At 42.6% G+C, this 20,498-nt stretch overlaps 1 protein-coding gene across 5 annotated transcripts; it reads left to right on the top strand.

Annotated features, from left to right (window-relative positions):
* The first annotated feature begins 1,449 nt into the window (after positions 1-1,449).
* LOC116046398 (polyhomeotic-like protein 1) lies at positions 1,450-19,912 on the top strand. 5 transcript variants are annotated; one of them, XM_031294753.2, is made up of 15 exons: positions 1,450-1,709; positions 3,036-3,160; positions 6,470-6,586; positions 6,882-6,953; positions 7,130-7,252; positions 8,066-8,230; positions 8,340-8,421; positions 8,730-9,697; positions 10,109-10,244; positions 10,353-10,522; positions 11,720-11,810; positions 14,578-14,665; positions 15,295-15,502; positions 16,310-16,517; positions 17,040-19,912. In XM_031294753.2, exons 2-15 carry the CDS (start codon positions 3,038-3,040, stop codon positions 17,189-17,191), a joined length of 2,703 nt encoding a protein of 900 aa, XP_031150613.1. In that variant the 5' UTR covers positions 1,450-1,709; positions 3,036-3,037; the 3' UTR covers positions 17,192-19,912. The 5 variants fall into 5 exon arrangements, with proteins under 5 accessions (XP_031150613.1, XP_031150612.1, XP_031150614.1 ...); XM_031294752.2 differs by having other exon boundaries at positions 3,033-3,160; XM_031294754.2 differs by having other exon boundaries at positions 1,452-1,709; positions 3,033-3,160; positions 6,470-6,580.
* The last annotated feature ends 586 nt before the right edge of the window (positions 19,913-20,498 follow it).

Raw genomic sequence — 20,498 nt, 5'->3', positions numbered from 1 at the left:
AAATATAATCATGGTCATTTTAACTTGGGCTTGGAGACTTAAACCTACACTAACTGGGCATATGGAGTTTAAAATATGTGTGTTGACCACAGTCTAACAAAAGATTATAGAGTTGCATTATGGGAAGTGTAGGATCCAGCATTTTTGGGGAGTTTGGAGACTAATAGTCAGAAGATCTCAGCCTCTGCAACATCAAATGTTTTAAAACTACAAACATTTAATGAAGCTGCAGGAGTACACCTGTGAATTAAGTAAAAGTTGTTATGTAAGTAATTTATTTATTAATTTTACAGTCCAGCTGCAAGATACAGTAAATGTGAAATCATTTAAATCTAGTACTGAAGATATAACATTAATAGCAAAGACATTTTTACCAAAAACAATAGGCTTATAGGCTGATGCCTATTTTAGCAACAAATATGACAAGTATGACAAACACTACTGTGTGACAATTGATTTGAAAGGCACTATCATGAAGTTTGAGATTTTGGGATTACAACAAATAGGCTAATTCCAAATTCAGGAAATTTGATGGCACTAAAAGGAAATTAGGGATCATTATGATTTAGCTAAAGATATTGTCGACGTGAATGAGACTGTAGAGACGGGGTATTGTATAAGTTGAACAGATTTATCTTCTTTCTGTGATTTTAATTTTCATAAAATGATGGTTAATATATTTTTAACCATCTTGGGGCCCATGTTGGAAAAATATTCACACTTTAAAACATGTAATCCCTTAGATAGATAGATAGATAGATAGATAGATAGATACTTTATTGATCCCCAAGGGGAAATTCAAGGTCCCAGTAGCTTAAAGACATCACACACAACATACACATACATCATAAACAGGATGATAAAATAACAAATAACAAACAAAAAAAACAAATCCAGATGAATAATATGGACAATAAAAGAAAAGCTACTAAATAAAAAATCCACATGAATGTAGGCTACTACGGGATGTATAAGCATGAGACGCTTGCAGTGACAGAACAGGTAAGGTGCTCTATGGTAAGGTGCTCTATGAGAGTGTGTGTCATGGTGGTAGTGCAAATAAGTCCAATAGTGCAAGGATAAAGTCTAGAGACCAGCATTAAATATGGGCAATATAAGAGAATAATATATACATATTAATATAAAAACGATATAGCAGTGAAATTATAAAGTAAAAAAAAAAAAAAAAGCATTAAATATAGGCATTATACAGGAATAAAGTAGACAGTAGCCTAGGATAGACACAAATCAACAGTCAGTACTAGAGGTTTGAAGTAATAATAGGTTGGTGTGTTTTGAAAGTCCACAACTACATCAAATCAGAATCTGTGCACATTAGGGGGAGAAGGGTTTCTGAAGTCCTGCTTAGAGTCCCAGAAGGGCTCGGTCCGGCCCTGAATGGACCGAGGACTGTCCGGGAGCGTCCCCCTCTCTCTCCCTCTCTCCGTCCTGCTGCTCCGTCATCCCGTCGCGCCGGAAAAGGCAGAGCAGCGGAAAAAAGGAGGCGTTGCCCTCCAACAGCACCATCAGCTGCAAATTTATGCAAAACAGTAAAAGCACTGCTGCTGCTGCTGCTGCTGCTGCGGCCGTCCTGCAAAGCAAAAGAAAGGAGCACCAACAACAAGCTCCAGAGACCGGTGAGCCGCCTGGAGGGCTTCGGCAGCGGGCAGCCGGTGCAGGAGCAGGCTGAGAAACCCGGACCGGTGACGGTAAGCACGTACCGAGAGCCCCCGTTAACGAGCCAGACAGCAGCAGCGGCTAACGGGATGCTAGGAGGAGTAGCCTCCGGTGGATCCAGTGTTAACTGGTCTGAAACATGGAGGGTAGCTAGCTAACAGCAGCCCTGTGTCTGACTCTCAGATGATGCGTGCAGCTAAAGAGCTAAAGCTTTTTTTTAGAGTTAGGAGGCTGAAGCTAGCAGTGCGTGCGTGCGTGCGCATGCATGCATGTGTGTGCGTGCGCGCATGCATGTGTGCGCGTGCGCGCGTGCATATATATATATGTGTGTGTGTTACAGGGGGTAATAAAGATGCTGTAGGGATGAAATGGATACACCAGATTTAAGTGGGCCCAAACTTAGTCCACAGGTTAAACAAGTAAGAAGAAAAATGAAAGAAAAAACTAAAATAAAATAAATATTTGTTTATGTTTCTGGAAGATGAACAAAGTTGTTGATGAATAGAACTGTTTTTGTAGGCCAGTGCTGATTATATATATATGTGTGTGTGTGTGTGTGTGTGTGTGTGTGTGTGTGTGTGTGTGTGTGTGTGGGGAGATTAAATGGAAAAGGAAAAAAGTATAGGGTCAGTATTGTCCACTTTTATGATTTTTGTAATGTGTTCATATTAAATTCATATCATATCGTCAATTTCAAAACGCCTGTTGCATTTATTGAACTTAAACAAATCAACGGTGAAATTTCCCCTAATACTTTCCTGTTGAATGTTTTGAATTCCCCTTCAGAACACTAGACAAAATAAGAGTTTACTTGGAAAACATAATGTGCAAAAATAATCGTTTTGAGTACATTGTTTTTGTGATCGTTAGGAGCCGAAATCGCAATCAAATTGCATTGTGGATTTATTAATATGACATTGACGCAGAAAAAAACCTGTTTAGAAACGCTGCAAAGAAGTTTGAATTTTCTTTGGACATTTTATTAATTGATTATTCAGTTATGCTTTTAATTTGGACTTTTAAGTTTTTATTTAAATTAGTACTTTCTTCAAGTGAACAGTTGTTTGTAAGTCACTGTATTATTATGGTCAAATTTAAAGCTGTTGAAAGTATCTAAAGAAAACATCAGTAATCATCAACATCAACTACAACTTCCCTGTGTGTCAGTCAGTGTTAACAACATCATTCACCCAGTGGAGTAGTGAGTCACTGTTGCACAGCGTCTCTTCTCAGTGAAGAACATGTTTGTCAGGAACAGTGACGGGTGGTTTTTCATCAGCTGGGCTCTCACAGAGAAAGTATAGTGTGTGTTTGTCTCTGTGTTTGACTGATGGACGCCTCCGCTGTCTCCTCAGCAGCCATGGAGACGGATGGAGAGCAGAGCCAGCAGGGGGCCTCGACCAATGGGAGCGCTGCATCTGGGACGAGCTCCCGCCCCTCTCCAATGAATTCTATGTCTCTGTATGAAAGACAGGCGGTGCAGGTAGGTGTGTGTGTGTGTGTGTGTGTGTGTGTGTGTGTGTGTGTGTGTGTGCGCGCGCGCGCGCGCGCGTGTGCTTGTTTTACTATATTCGTGGATTGTGAACCCTCATTTATCTCTGTCTTTAATTAAAGAAGCAGACCTGATGTTGTTTTGTCAGCTGCTTGCTTCGGCAGCAAACAGGCGAGATGCTGCAGTTGTTGTCGTTGGTCGTCATGGTGCACCTGTTTGCTGTAGCTGTTAGTCTCGCGTTGCCAGACCTTCCTTCACAGCGCTGCGGAGGAGGGTCTGGCTAGTCCACACAGCATTATGGGATTGGATACAAACGTGCTCTGGTTTATTGGCTTTTCTTTAAACCAATCACAATCGTCTTGCGCGGCGCCTCTGCAAAATATCCTCGGGAAGGAACTTGTTTTAGTTTGGTTTACGTTTCCTTGAGTGTTGTAAATTCTTCATGAAACATACATGTAAGCTTTCACGTGACAAAATCAGAATTTAGATTTTTATTTATTAATGATGAGTTGAAAATGTGTACATCTCTGTTTAGTTTAAAAAAAATATTTAAAATCTAATTTGATGTCAGTTTACTAGGATTATACTCAAGTATTTAGTGTTATTTAGTTTTTGTTGACTTTCTGGGTGATTCTATGGGAATTATAGGAGAGGCAAAAATAAGCCTTGGCTTCAACCTATTCCCTTTTTGGGGTCAGCCCAGTGGTCGCACAGCCCAATGGTCCCACATTTCTAAGATTTTAGGGCTGTGGGAACATAGGGCCTAATTTTAAGAACAATCTTAGAAATGTGGGAACATAGGGGCCTAATTTTAAGAAAAAACTTAGAAATGTGGGAAGATAGGGCCTAATTTTCAGTGGAAAAAAAAATTCTTAGAAATGTGGGAACATAGGCAAGCTCCCCCTTTTTCGGTTAGCTACGGTGGCAAATTGTGGGAATTAATTGTTTCTTTCATGTATGTTAACCGAAATAAAATGATTCATCATCATATTGGATTGTGAGTGGGGCTTGTTTGTGTATACATGAGGTCAGGAGATTGCAGTTGTTTGTCTTTATACTTTATGATTTATGGTTAAGCCGATGGACAGAAAGTGATAGAGAGTGACTGAAACAGGGAGGTGAAGAAAGAGATTGAGTCGCGCTGCTGGGTTGATGGAGGCTCCATGTCATTTCCCCAGGCTTCTGTCACCCTGCACGGCCATCTGTCTTTGTCACCGTGCACACACTAATCCAGCCCACCACGCTCGCTTTCATCTCTCAACTTATTACTGTACGAGCCTGCTCATACATCAGGCAGCTGGCAGGAGGCGTTTCACTCTGCTACAGCCTCCCTCCCTCTCTGCTTCCTCTGCCCTCGTTTCTCTTACTCCGCTTCTCTCGTTTTTCACGGCACTGTACTAGGGTTGCACGATATTGACAAAATGTGATATTGCGATATCGATTATGAATATTGCGATAACGATAATCATTTCGATATTTTTAAACGTGTAAAATTACAAAAGTTACAGGAAAACGCATCAAAATAGGTCATATTGGACTGGTACAACATGAAATAAATAAATAAGGACCATGTCTACAGAACGGGACATGTTTTACTGGTTGTACAGTATAAAATATATAAGAACAGGACACAACTTTTCTTTCGCTTCTCTGATTCGTTCCATTTATTTGTATCTATCTATTTCTTCACTTACACTGTCAATCTGTCAAAATATGCACACACGTGGTACGCTCCATAGGGTTTGTCACGTAGTGGACCCGGGCGCTGACGTGCACTAACATGTGCAAGTGGCACGGTAACTGGCCAATGAAACATGATCATTATAGCGTTTCAAGCAGGCTCTAAATCAAACACAACTAAGCCACACAGCCAACGGACGGGACGCAGCGCTCCACAAAATAAACAAAATATTGCATACTTATCGCGACACCTTCGATACAATATTGCGCAACGGGATATCGCGATAACGATATTGAGTCGATATATCATGCACCCCTACACTGCACTTCCTTTTTCTTCCACTTCTTCACGTTGTTTTTGTACAAATTCTCCTGCTTCTTCCCTCCTTCCCTCTCACATCTTCTGCTGGTTTTCTGCCGTCATCTTCTCCGTCTCCCTTTCTCTTACATCATCCTTCAGTAAATCTTTCCTGCTTCTTCTCTAAGATTGGGGAATCGAGAACCGGTTCCAGCTTGGAACCGTTTCAGAAATTACGATTCCAGTGGAATCGTTTTTTTATTGGAATCGTTTGGAAAATTTGGTTTGGAATCCGATCATCGGTTCCAAATTCAACACGAGTTTTGGTTTCCTTAGCGGCCGGCGTGCTTTCAGGCGCGTGTTGTTGTGTTGCAGCCATGGAGCACAGTAAGCGGCGCTCTAAAGTGTGGCTTTATTTTACGTTGAAAAAACCCGTAACCCTGTAAATCACCATTGAATCGTCTCTGAATATCTGTGAAATAAGCATGTGACTCGTTTCAACTCCACCCCTCAAAGAATCGTGAATTGATAAGAACCGCAATCGAAAGGAAGAATCGGATTGGAATCAGAATTGTTAAAAACAAAAACGATGCCCAACCCTATTCTTCTCTGTCTTTTCCTCATATCCTCCTGTCTTTGAAGTGGGAATTGTATCTAAAATACAGGCCCGAAATAAGGCCCTAAGGCCAGAGAAGTCTGACTCAAATTACCTAATTTCCGCGCCTTCTTTAATCGGACTTAATGTTTACCAAAACACAAGGATCAATCTGAGACGAAGAGTTCAGTTAAGCAAATTTACGGAGTACAGCATAAGAGTTACAACACAGCTGTGGGTTCACAAGACAGAGAGAGTTTCCCTAGCAATCAGACATCAAGTCAGAGCTGGTTCACCGAGTTGTCCTCCGTATTATGAGCCCCGATCTGCTCTCTCCCTCAAGCTTTTATCCATTCCTCATAGGGTTGTGTCTTCTTGTTTCTAGACAGAAACTGGTATCTTCAGACACACAGGCACACATTGTTGGGACCTTGTGGTGCAACTTCCTCGTCTGTTCTTGCAACCTTCAAACAATGCACCTCTATGCCATAAAAGCCTAAACTATTTTATGACTTAAGCTTTAATTTTCTGTGCATCAGAGGTCAAGTTTAACCACTTCCTCAATGACTAACACAGCTCTTTTGCAACAAGCTCATACATACATTTTGTGAATAAAACATTTCTGCATCTTCTCTTTCTCTCTGTTTCTCTCTTATCACATCTTTCTCCGTTTTGCTTAACTGCCCCATGATTACTCTTTGGTCTCCTCTTCTCCTCCCTCCTCCAGGCCCTGCAGGCGTTACAGAGGCAGCCGAATGCAGCGCAGTACTTCCAGCAGCTGATGCTGCAACAGCAGATCAACAACGCCCAGCTGCAGAACCTGGCAGCCGTGCAACAGGTAAAGGTGTGTGTATGTTATGCCAGTTCAAAATGGAGCTTAAATATATGTCAAATTCTGTGCCAAGTCTATTTTTATAAGACAGGAGATTCACAAAGGATCTTACAGAGACAAAAAAAAAACATTAGAGAAAGTCAGAATGGAAGACAAAAAAGAAATAAGACCATCTTCTAAATGGTGTGTTTGTGACCAAAACAAAGAGCCACGTTTAGCTGCAAACATCCCAATTTTGATTTTGTTTGGAGTAGACTGAAACATAATTCTCTTCTCTTCTCTTCTCTTCTCTTCTCTTCTCTTCCAGGCTACTCTGGCTGCCAGTCGTCAGTCAAGTCCTTCCAGCAGCAGCTCTTCTCAGACCACCAGCACCACAGCTGTATGTACTGTTTTGTGTTTACACCAAAATGGCTGCTCTCCGTCACTTACAAAACCTCAGCAAACTCAGTATCGCTGTAACATTTCCTCTGAGCTGACCCACCTTTTTAAGTAATGCGTAAAAAGCTACGTACTACACGTTGAAGTTGTTCATTATCATTATCTCAAATTTGTCAGGCCATTGTAACATCTGGATCTACAACCAGCAGCCGTCCTATGGGTGCCCCGGCAACATCCACAATCAGCCAATCGGTGCTGCTGAGTGGGACGGCAGGGGGCCAGGGACAAATGTACCTGAGGGTGAGTTTCATGCCAAAATGTTATTTCAAGATTCCCTAAAATAAGCACACATTAAATAACTAAGATTATGCTAAAATCGAATATGCTAAAATTTTTTAGTTTCAAATATTTTAAAGGAACAGTCTCTTATTTGCAGTTCACATTGTCTGATTAAGCAGTCTGATTCCTGTCGGGAAAGAAGCTGTTTGACAGCCAAGTAGTCCTTGATTTGATGCTTCTGTGTCTTTTCCCGGAGTGCCTGAGTGCAAACATGCCATGAGAGGGATGAGTGACGTCCTTAATGATGTTGTCTGTCTACTAGAGCCCGACTGATAGAGGATTTTTAAGGCCGATATGATACAAATATTTGGTGATTTAAAAATCCGATATTCCGATATATTGGCCGATATATATATTTTTTTTTAAATCCAGAAACGCGTAACAAAACATAAACAGATTTCCCTAACATTAGTTATTTGTTATTTTTATAATATGATAATGCAGTTTAAAAATAAACTTGTTTGTTTTTTTCGGTAAGTTCCACTATACTGCAGTCAGATAGTGAGAAAACAAGCCGGTATATATTTTGTCGGGCAACAACAGGTGGCGGTAATGCTCTGCCCAGTTACAGTTACTATTTACTCTTAAAAAGAAGACGACAAGTCATTTCAGGCCAGTGGATGACGACCCTGTCGAAATTTACGCACTACCCAAGTGAGTACACACTGTACACGGTGTACTCACGGAAGTATCCAAATTGAGACACACCTCCAGCTTATACTAGACACCACTATTAGTTTCTGTGCGTTTGATAGCCGTCTTGTTGTCCTGCAGGTCAACCGCTCCCTGAGGGCCCCCATCTCCTCACAGCTCATCTTTATGCCTGGCAACACAGCAACTGCTGCCGTAGCAACCGTCACCCAGCAGCCTCAGGCTCAGCAACAGCAATCGGAAGTGACACCGACTTCCTCTTCCAGCAGCCAATCAGATAACGACCAGGTTTGTGGAATCAATGTGTTGGTGATTTGAGGAGAGTAACAGACTTTGTACCTTCCTTGCCACAGATTGCCATTTATCTCTTCTTCGTTCTCTCCTTCCTCGTCTCCAGGTACAGAATCTAGCCATGCGAGGTATGTCCAGTCCCAAAGGTGTCGGTGTTAAGACTGAAGCCCCAGAGAGGAGTGACTCAGGTAGGGAGGAAAGGAAAGGCAACCTGAAAACCATATCACGTTTATGAGGTTTATGAGGCCTATTTTTGCCAAACACAGTGGTTGTGTGATAATATTAGTGTGAATCGGCATGTCTGTGATTCGGGGTTGTATTGGCTGCGTTGACATCAAATGTAGGGGGTAATGTCAGTAAATTTGAGTAAAATACAGACTTCCCTTACCCAGTGCGAATGCCCCTCACCAAACACAGACGGCCCCCTGGTAATACTCATCCCGTGCGGACAAGGCTACAGATGTCGGTGTGTAATTAGTTTTTTCTTTCTTTTCAGCTGCTTTCTCCCTGGTCCAACCCTCCCACCAGTTAAACTCCCAGTCCCCCACTAAGCCAAGCCAGTCACAGCACCAGCCGCCCCACATCAAAATCCCCACGTACCCTCAGCCCACCAACCTCAAAGCCCACCCTTCGTCCTCTGGTGCCTCCTCTTCGTCCTCGTCCTCCATCCCTCTCTCCCAGCTCCTGCTTCACGGAACCCGGACTCTCACCACAGGAACCACAGCTCCCACCGCAGCACACACTCTGGTCCTAGCGTCCAGCACAGCGTCCCAGGCCCACGGGTATCCCGTTGGCACGGCGACCATCAAACCAGCGGTCAATGCTCAGACCCTGGTGGTGCAGCCCCTGCAGAAGACCTCGCTCAGTGCAGAGAAATCCGGCAACGGACCCATCCCCATCCAACCCAAACTGCAGGGGCTCCGCCTGCCCCTCCAGCTGCCTTCTAGGAACCCCCCTCCCATCCTGCCTGCCCCGCCGCCCGTCAGCAGCTCCGCTCCGCCCCCCCCGCCGCCGCACATCCCTGTTCAGATTGTGGGTGCGAGGCAGAGCACGCTGGGAAACGCCCAGGCTCTGGCTCTGGCCCGGGGGAACAGCTGCTGCCAGGACGGCGCCGCGGTCCTCAGCAGCTCGTCCAGCCTGCTCACCATGGTGGCGTCCATCGCATCCCGGGAGGGCGGAGTCGTGGGGCGAGGGGTGGGGCTAAAGACGCTTCAGTCGCCCCAGGAGGCTCCCCCGTTGGCTCAGGTCTCTCAGGTGCATCCGCAGGCCAATCAAAGCTCTAGACAGGCTCAGAATGGACCGCTGGCTTCGAGCCCCGCCTCCTCCCAGGCCCCCGCTGTTCCCTCTCCTCCCTCCTCGATGTCTCGCTCCTCCCTCTCCCTCCCCCTGGCGACGGAAGAGCAGAGAGGAGCGTCAGCTGGTGTGACCACCAATGGAGACTCATCGGGGAGTCGGACACCACAGGTCAGCTGATTACCGATTACACTGTGTGTTGTTTTCAAAACATTGTTTCCACAAAAATCCACCGCTCCCTGTTCAGATGCACCAATCAGGGCCAGGGGGTGGTGTCTAACTGCGTGTCAGTCACTGCTCATGCACACGCATTCATTCTCCCTTGTGGGGGGAGGGGCTTAGGAGACCGTTTTGGGCTTTAGCGGAAAGGGGGGAGGGACTGAGAAGTTGTCGATGTTCAAATTTTATGGCTAAGTCCTGGATCTTCACAATCCTACCTACAGCACCTTTACATTTTTAAAAGAGATTCTGCCTTAACTGCTCCTGACCCGCGTAATTATTAGCTTTATAAAAGTGACCAACTGTTCTGTTGTTTTTTTTTAATCTGTTTTTTCATCTGTTTACACTGATTTTTTGTTTTAGGGAAAGCAATTGTCTGGGTCACTAAAAAGAAAATCCGACTCCAATTCAGCCAATGATGAAGACGGCCCCTCCCCTCCACGGCTCCAGCCAGTCAGAGATCACGCCTCAGCACTCCCGACCAGTCCCATCGAAGCAGGTAACAACATAGAAATATCTCTTTAAGTTTATGAATGTGAATGTAACACAATATTTACATTTTTCCTGCTCCTGTCTTTTCTCCCCCTCGGCCCCCCCCTAACAACAGGCTCTGGTGCTCCTCCTCCAGCCTCCTCCTCTCCCTCCCCAGTGCTGTCAGTGTCCCGTGGGGTCTGCCAGGGGGAGAGAGCTCCTCCCCCCCAAGCTGTCGTTAAACCCAACGTCCTTACACACCTCATTGAGGGCTTCGTCATCCAGGAAGGGGCAGAGCCTTTCCCTGTGAGTACATGGTATTTGTAGTTTCTAAAAGAGGAAGCAAAGTCCCTCCCCTTCCGGTGGACCTCATGGGACCTTGATCTGGAAAAAAATATGTACGGTAGTGAATAGGGAGAGACTAATTATTTTTTGATCCCGCTTGAATTGAGTCGTGAATTACACATATGATGTTTGTCATTTTAAAAGATTATTTTCCAAGTGAAGAAAGTCTCATTTTGTTTGTAGGTTTGTCGTATGACCGTTTAGTTTTGTGTGAAACCGCTCTCACACAATATGCATCACCTCGCTTGATGCTCGGCTTGCTAGCTAGCTAGCTTAGCGCTGTTCCACAACACAGGTAGTCTCGCATTGCCAGACCTTCGTCCACAGCGCTGCAGATTCCGGGATGGGAGAAAAATGTTCTCTGGTTTATTGGCATTTCTTTAAACCAATCACAATCGTCTTGGGTGGTTGCCAAGCGCCGGACGGAGCCACGGTGCCGCTGCAAAATAGCCTCAGGAAGGAACTTGTTTTGGTGGAACATGTGTACGTTCAAAAGTAGTTTTAGTTGTGCAACAGAAAACTCAGGTTGGACAGATAGTCTAGCTAGCTGTCTGGATTTACAGCAGTTAACCATCGTCCTCAGAAATCGACCAGAGTTTAGAACGCCAACACAAAGAAAGCGGAAGGTGACGGACATCTGGCCGAAAAGAGGGATATTCGGCACCGGAGCAATCCCGGAAGTGGAACGTCGTGGATATAGTCTACAACGCAGTTATCTTACCTGATGTGTTTTATCCAGCAAAGTTTTATCAGCAGAGAAGCGAAAGAACGAGCAACATCCGCTTCTCGTGTGAGTACCGTTACATCCCGGTAGGAAACAGACAGACACCGTTTGCTTCAGCAAGACGTCATCCATGCGACTTTTAAGTGTGTATTCTTTCTCACTACGTATTTTCGCAGTCTTACGACTTGCAAAATTATCTTTCAAACTGACGAACATATGTGTAATCCATGGCTCAATTCAAACGGGATCAAAAAATAATGTCGTTCCCCATTCACTACCATACATGTTTTTTCCGAATTAAGGTCCCATAGTAGTCCACTGGAAGGGGAGGGGCTTTGCCTCTTTATACCACTTACAAGCACAAGACTCATGTATGACACTGGGCTGATGGTCACCAACCTTTAGTTTTGTTGCTTTTTGTGTTTGATTGACAGGTGTGTGGTTCAGTAAAGGACTCGGCTGGTGAGGATTTAACTATTGACAGTCCGGACACTAACCAATCAGAGACTGTTACAACAGCGACAGGTAACAGCCAAAGGATAGAAAATTGCCTTTTTAACGGCAAGTTAAAGTACTTTGAAATATTTGCAATCCTCAAAATACACAGAAATTCCAATTTTAGCATCACACAAATATGAACAGCTTTGTAGCTTTGTGGTTTCAGTATAAGGGCATAACATTTTAGGTCTAGATTTGCAATTAAAGCTAATTAGGCTGCCCATGCTAATTTCAGTTAACCTTGCCAGATATAATCAAAGGGATAGTTCTGATTTGGGGTTGTTGTAGGTACTTATCAATAGTCAGTGTATTACCCACAGTAGATGGCGGTCGGCACGGAGTACTGACACGGAAGCTAAGCAACGTACTGCTGTTGACAGAGGCAGCAGCTAAACGTATTTTAGACTATTTTATCTAAAAAAAAAAAAAAAAGTTTATGTGTATTATTATTTAGAATATTTTACAGCTTTTCCTTGACTTTGGTGAACACCAAAGTCACACAATAACACACAAAAAACTAACCGATTGAGGCAGCGGTAGAGCACCAACTTCTGTGTTCTGCAAGGTAAAATTACTGTTTTTGCCAAAGGAGTCTGGTGGCTTTGAAGAAAGCAGAGATAACGGTTTCAGTTCCCCGTCGTAAAGTGCTGTCTGACAGCAAGGTAAAGCGCTGAAAATATTCTGAATATAGCGTACACTTAAACTGATATAGATTCTTTTCTTTAGTATATGCGCCCCATATACTAAGGCTGAGGCCTTAGCACAGCGGCCCTGGTTCGAGTCTGACCCGGGGCCCTTTGCTGCATGTTGTTCCCCCTCTCTCTCCCCCCTAATCTGATATAAAACTGACGTAGATTTTTATGTTTACATATATTTTTTATGTATACAGGCAGGCGCCATCTTGGGTAAACCGTCACGACCAGTCGAATGACGAGCGCCGTGCTTGAACTATGTCACTGGTTACACGGCGTTCGTCGGTCGACTGGTCGACTGTTTTCCCAAGATGGCGCCTGCCTGAATATGTGAACGGTACTGTCTTTCTAAACTATCTTTTTAATAAACTGTCTGTACGCTTACAAAGTTCTCAATGCTTCAGTTTACATGTAGGGACCCTCATTATGCTACCGTGGAAGTGTGGTGCTAATTTGAGCCTTGTTAGTGGTGTAGAAATAGCGATTTCTTTTTACTTTACCCGTGCCTCGACGACTAGCGTTATAAGCTAATTAGCGGTTTGCGCTAAAACTGGTCACATTCGATTAGCATGGAAACAAATCCCAGAGAGCGGTCGACTCGGTACACGTGTTATTAACCCCTAGGTTCATTTTGCGCCGGATTTGTCCTTTATGCTGCTGCTCCCGTCCACAGCAGGACAATACTTATCTTCCGTGTCGGTACGCCTGTCTGCTTCTCCAAACTGTGGGGCGTGCCGACCGCCATCTACTGTAGCTAACACTCTTGACTATGAAAAAGTAGTTAATACAACCACAATTTAAAAAATTCACACTATCCCTTTAACATAACATGGACACGTAGGACAGGGTTTTACACTGTGCAAAAAAAAATGACCTTAGTTTGAGCCTTGTTTGTCTGAGCTGGGCCACAGGAACGCAGGCAAGGTTTTGATTACAACCTTGGAGCTGGGAGTTTCCCACCTCTGACAGCAGACCAGCACAGTGAAATATCATTATAGTCTTATCCCTTGTGTTGTCCTCGGGTCAGAAATATGGGTTTCTTTCAACCAAATTGCCCAATAATGACATGGATGCATGGATATACGTACATATGTAACTTTACCGTTCTTCGCGGGCAAAATGAACGATTACTTTCATTGACTATGGGGTGTTTTATTCAATTTTATAGCATTTGACAATTTTTTTAAATGGTTTCAAAACAGTATCCTGACTAAACTTTGACATTAACCAGTCTGTGATCCACTCAACATCGTCTGATCTTTAGTGCGTAACTTTTCGATATTAATGAACGTCCGTTACATTCAAGCCATTGTCAAAATGAGCTGATACAAAGCTAATTAAGCCATAAACTATTGGTCAAAATAATTCATAATTTCTTCTTTTTTTTAACAAAAAAAAATGAGGTAAAATGTCATATAAATCAGGTTTATTGACCATGAATTTAAAAAAGCGTTGGAAAAAATGACAAAAAAGCATCGAAAGAAATCGCCAAAAACGTCGGAAAAAGTGCCAAAAAAAGTTCTTTTTCAATAATGACAAGTTCATGGCCGACGGGAAAACCACACAAGGGTTACACCTTAAAGGTGCACTATGCATTCCCGCATGGTTTCAGCACGATATCATTTTTATCTCAAGTCGAGGCATCTCTCCTTGATCCGCTAGCTGCCTGCTCCCTGAATACACTGTGAGACAGCCCGGTCTCGGGAGACAACACAGGGGTCGTAAACGTCAAACGAACACTAGGGACACAGGATAGACACCAAAATACAACAAACCACTCCAGCCAATCACCGACAAGATGGTTGGGGGAGGGGGTAGGGGTTAGTGTCAGTTAGTCATGACAGTTACGGAAACATAGGGGGGAGGGGCGAGCTTGCTCGGTTTTGTTTGGTATTTACTTTGAACGTCAACAGAAGTAAAGTCATGCAGGAACGCATAGTGCACCTTTAAAGCTATTTGAATGCATTTGCAGTTCTGCGTGTTTCTCTGGATTTTCTGATGTAGCATTATAGCAGCGCTATACATTTATTTATTTATGTAAGAAATGGTAGAAATGATATATTATTTACCACCTGCTCTGTTTTTTTTTTTCCCTCCCTCAGTGCTGAAGTGTGAGTACTGTAAAAACTTTGCTCCTGCCAGCCAGTTCAGAGGCACCAAAAGGTTCTGCTCCATGTCTTGTGCCAAGAGGTACTTCAACACGCATGAAATATAATATATGCAGTGGAACCCATCTATGAAAGAAAATACTGCACTGCTGAGAGCTGCAGCCACTGTGGTTTTATCTCTCCATCACATTTTATTTTACGATTAAAAATACAAAACTTCTCACAAATTGACGACCGAGAAGACAGTTTCTCTCAAAAAGCGTGTGCATTCTCAGGTGGCTACAGCTGTTTATTACACAGCGTGTATGTTTTCTGGTCCCTTTTGTTATTATTATGTTGAATTCTGTGATAGTGCCACTTCATCCACTTTTCTCTACAAAAATGGCATGTAAACTGATGTCTGTTTTTCGTGTCAAATTTTAGTGCAGTGAGTCCTGTACATTTTGTGCTCATTTTGAATTTGCTCCATATCAGTATGTATTTATTATGTTGTACATGTTTCACTTTACAAACAATGCACTGTCTGCATTGTTTTGAACAGTATGCTGTCAGCATATGATTTTACATTTTCTGCATCTGCTTTACATTTGTCCCTTTGCCCACTACATGTGTATAGGTTGTATACCACGTGTGGCGCAAAGAGATAAAAACTGTATGTGTTGCTCGTCTTGGCTTCAGTACCGTATATGTCACTCTTTGTCTACGATACAGTATGTATTGGTTCCCCAGGTACAACGTCAGCTTCAGGCAGCCCTTCTGCATGCGGCAGGGGCAAGATCACGCTCCGGATCAGGATCAAGGCCAAGGCCACCTCTCCAACTCAGACGAAGAGGGAGGGATTACCAGGCGCAGGGTCCCCCGAAGGACTAGCTCAGAAATAGCAAGTGCCAAGATAGCAGGGAGACCCATACCTGTCAAGGTGAGAAGGAGCCGCACGTTTCATGAGCCTCTTTACGACCAAGTAGTTGCAGGAACGTAGTTATAGGGAACAGTCCACTTCTACTAACAGGTCTACTAACTACTACGGAAAGCGGCTATACATCGAAACCAAAAAAAAAGGTTTTTCGCAACATAGTGGCACGCACAGATGTAGTAAAACCACCTTGAAATACATAAAAAAGAGCCACGGTTTGTGACTTAGAGAGTGAGCTGGGCATATTTTGAGGTGGAAAGCAACTTATGGATCCATCGATAGCTGTCAGTCGTTCATATTAAGCCAGTCTGCCCCCCTAGTGGCTGTGATTAGGCTCCGCAGGCTTCACAAACCAAGCACCTAACTAGGATCATTCTCTCACCTGTCTGTGATTCTGCCAATTGGGGGACTCCATTTCAATGATGACACACACACACACACACACACACACACACACACACACACACACACACACACACACACACACACACACACACACACACACACACACACACACACACACAGAGCTTGAGTAAAGGTAATCATTATCGCTGATGAGTTCTCTTACATTCTGATGAATACAGAAATAAGATAAACAGGCAAGTGACATTTGAGGTTTTAGCTCGAACCTGCAGAGGACTTTGCATACACACGCACGCACAGACAGACAGACAGACAGACAGACAGACAGACAGACACACACACACAGTCAGACCAGGAAACAATCCAGTGCAACCACAGACTTCCACTGTCAACCAGTACGCCATTTTTGACGCCTTGCTCACGGGTTCCTCCACTTCTCCCCCTGTACAGTGCCGTTCAGAGTCCAGCCATTCAGATGAGGAGTCCAGTGGAGAGGAGGATGAAGATGACCCCATGTCCCTCTCGCCCGCCTCCTCGGCCTCCTGCCACCAGCCGCCTCCTCCGCTCCCGACGGAGAGTTCTGCACCCAGCTGCCTGCCCGCTAGCCCCGCCCAGTGGAGTGCGGAGGACGTGTCGCAGTTCATTTCCTCACTACAAGGTTGGAAGATTTTCACAGTAAAAATACTGATATGGATTGCATCAGTTTTGTGCATATTGCACTTCATTAGAAACTAAATGTTAAATTCCTCCAACTGTGTAATTGATCTCTGTTATTAATGCTTATTTTATGTTGCACTGGCTTCATATTTAAGTTGAATTATTGATGTTTTTTGATAGGAAACTCAATGTCTTTGGGTTTTGGAACATTTTGGGGTCAAAAATATTTTTTCTTATTTTCTGATGTATTATTGCCTATTGATGAGGCCCTAAATGATCATGGAATAGAGAAAATAATTGACAGACTAATCGATAATGTGATTAATAATAACTTGTTAGCCCTAGTTCTCTGCATTATTATCTTTTCATGTCGTCTGTATCTTTCCCACCTTTTTCTGTTCCTCCATTCTTCCATTTTACATTGACCTTATAGCTCTTTTCTTCCTTCTCTTTGTTTTCTATTTGCTGCCCTCCTTCACGATTTCTCGTTCTCTATTGATATTCCTCTTCCTCCTCTTGGCAGGCTGCGAGGATCTCGCCTCCCAGTTCCTGTCGCAGGAGATTGACGGACAGGCCCTGCTGCTGCTGAAGGAGGAGCATCTCATGTCCACCATGAACATCAAGCTAGGTCCCGCCCTCAAGATCTGCGCCCACATTAACACCCTGAGAGACTGATGTCAGTGTTTCTATAAACCCACCATGTTCAAAGTCAAGCCCTGGGCATTTATCCCAAACTCCTGTTCCGCACCCAGTTCAGATGTGAAACTGGTTCCAGAGCAGTCCGAGTCCTGCTGGGGGATGTATAAGGTACAGTTCATTTTCAAAACCAAGCCAAGGCTCTTTAGCTCTACGTACGTAGGAATCTGTTGTTGATTTCTCCACTCTGGAGCACATTTTCAAAGGTCCTACTTGCACAGGAGTATTGTTAATTACTTGCAAAAATGACCAACTATGTTTTGGTGAAGATACATGTTCCCTAAAATGTTATGTCTGCGCAAAACCAGTACTTGCAGTCAGAAATAGTTTTTACCAAGTGGTTTCACTTTGCTGTTTAGTTGCACGATTTCAGTCTTACGTCTGCATTGTGAAATGCAGAAATGAAGGTTTTGAATGTATTTTTAACGCTGAAATCATTTGTGTTGTGTGATCAGCAAATAAACAAAAAGTTAGCTCCATAGTACTTGCACAATATTCCCACATGTTATGTACAAACACAGTACATTGGGCTGCCCTTTCCACAGACCTCGACCTAGGCTGTGCTTATCTTATTTCAGTTTTTTTTTGTTGTTATATTTGATATTTCTGCTGAAGTTCAACAAAACCTTGAACAAACTGCAGTTCATTCATTGTATCATATTGTACAGGAAAAGTATTTTTTTGACACCTTTGCCCACTTCTTTCAAATACATTCATTCTTTTTTTCTTGTCTTTGAGAACAATGTTGGTTCTCATCTAGGCCAACACATGTGATTTTGATTACAACTCTTCATATTTAAGCCACAATCAGCAGAGCATTAGAACAGAAATTGAGTAAAAGTCACCGAATTTAATTCAAATCCACCCCGAACTAATGTATCAGTCAGTCAAAAGCTTAAAGACTTTAGTATTTTTTAAGGGAAGCACTTGGATGATTTATAACTTCAATGTTATTTATGTAAAAACTGTTGCTTTCAAAATTATAATCATTTTGTAAAAAAACAAAAAAAAAAGAAAGAAAAAGGCATTATCATTTTTAAATGGTGGCACTTTTATATTGAAAGTGGCCTATTCTACAGCTGACAGGGTACAGTTAAAGTACAGGGTACTGGCCGCAAAAATGGCGGACCAGAGTCCAAATAAAAACCCACATCCCTCGAGGTTCAGAGAGCATTTCATATTTCCGAGTGAGGCATAAAAATTACTCACGTTGCATATCGTTTTCTCACATCCCTACCCTACTTTTTGCACACGGTGCACCTCAACATTTGATAAAACACTACTGTTTTCACATTAAGAGTTTTTCACTCAGTATCTCCAGGGGATCCTGTCTTTTTACGTTTTTTTTTAAACGGAGGACAATTTGTTGACTTGACTCTTTAGAAAGCACTGTAATCTGCGAAACCTGTTACTATTTTGTTCCGTCAGGCAATTTCAAGACCACTTATCTTCGAATGGTTCAACCAGCTGCTCCTGATCTAAACGCAAGTATGTGTGTAAGTGAAGGGTAACATCACGGGCTTGATTTTGTAAATGTTGCATTTTTTTAAATGTTGAAAACAGATGAAGAATGAAAGTAAGCAGCACATGTAAGCTGTTTAAATAAGCTGTTCATTTGAAGTATCTTTAGGCTACATTTATCAACAAAGCCAGAAGGTTCATAAAGAAAAATAGGCTGGTAGCCACATGTGGACCTACGCTTAGGATGGATGAAAACAATAATCATACTGGAATGAATGAGTGTGTGTGAATGAGGAAAAAAAACTTAAACTATACTGTAATAAGTGTACAATTTGCCTTTATATTTAAATGCACATTTGTTTGCTGGACTGCCTTGTTTAAGCTTTTTACTGTAGGAGTTTTCTCATATTATCTCTCTGTGAACCTTGTGGCCTTTCTCGCTAGTCTCTACGATAGGTTTAGATGAGGATTGTCTGTTTTTTTTAAGTGCTTTTCATATCATTCCTTGTTTTATATTAGTGCTTACCTTTTTTTACTATTTGTTATTTCAAGCAATGACATCTGTTGCCTTTCCCAAAAAAAAAAAAAGCGTGACTGAATTTGTAGCTACCTTGATCAAGGAAATTAGCTGTCTTCCTTATAGCTTTGTCACATAGCGTGTAACTACCAACAGTATTTACCTTTCTAGCTAGCTATCTTTGGCTTTGTTGTTAGTGACTGTGGCTATTACAGTATTTTCTTTCAAAAAGGATAATAGTCTTTGATAGCTGTGTGTGTGATTTGTATTTCATAGTCGTCCCCCCCGGATTTTGAAGTGTTTCAATCTGCAGATCCCTCGGCATATTGTGAAAACCAAAAAAGAAATAAAATAAAAGCACTTGTACTGCATTACAAGTGATGTGAGACACAATTTCTTAGTGAAATCATTGCAGGTCTGTGGTGATATCCAGTATAACATTTGTTGACAAGCAGACCATTGCGACTTTGTTCATTCAATCATTGTTCTCCCAAAAAGTAGCACTTCTCTCACAAAATGACAGTGGATTCTCACAAAATGACAGTGGATTCTGCAAAAGGATTTTTTTTTTTTTTTTATAAAGAGGCTACTTTAGAATCAAAATGTGTTTGCTTGCAATAATCAGAAAAACTGCTAAATCTTGGAGGGACTGAGTTTGACAAGGTGACGCTAACAATACTATCATGCAAATAAATAACCAAGGAACTGTTTTAAAACTGTGATGCCTGTTTTTTATTTAGATATTGAACTAAACTGACCTATGAAGGTTACCTAACCCTGAGGGATGATTGACTCTTTTACGGTGTTTTTTATTTGCGTGTCATACTTCGCATGGATTGCTTTCAGTACGCACCATGAGCTATCCTGTCTGACATGTGAGAACAGATCATTACAGGTTTATAGGGCTAGGATTGTTTTTAGCAAACAGGTTCATTTTCAGCATAGCAATGTCCTTAGTCTCTGTTGCTGCAGGCTTTTAAGATTAGAATTTAGGGCAGAGTGTTACACTGTATTTATGTGACATGAATCATAACTTCAGTCTCAGAGAAGATCCTGTTGGGCTTGGGTTATGTTTAAGTGTCACAGAGATGATATGTTTGGGTTATGGCTAAGGTTGGGTGCAGTTTAAGGTAAGGGAAAACACAGACTACAGAATACGGTGTAACACCTGCATGTACAGCCTAATTATGGGGTTCGAAATAATACCAGCATTGTCACAAAGTAGACAAAATGTGATGATCATTTATTGATGACAGCAGTCGTCGTTTCGGCTTTTCTGGATTGGTGGGTAATAAACATTAATTGCAG

The sequence above is a fragment of the Sander lucioperca genome, chromosome 16, assembly GCF_008315115.2.
Source record: "Sander lucioperca isolate FBNREF2018 chromosome 16, SLUC_FBN_1.2, whole genome shotgun sequence".
Classification (NCBI taxonomy): Eukaryota; Metazoa; Chordata; class Actinopteri; order Perciformes; family Percidae; genus Sander; species Sander lucioperca.
Note: the sequence above shows the minus strand (reverse complement) of the source record. Positions and strands in the feature narration are given on the sequence as shown.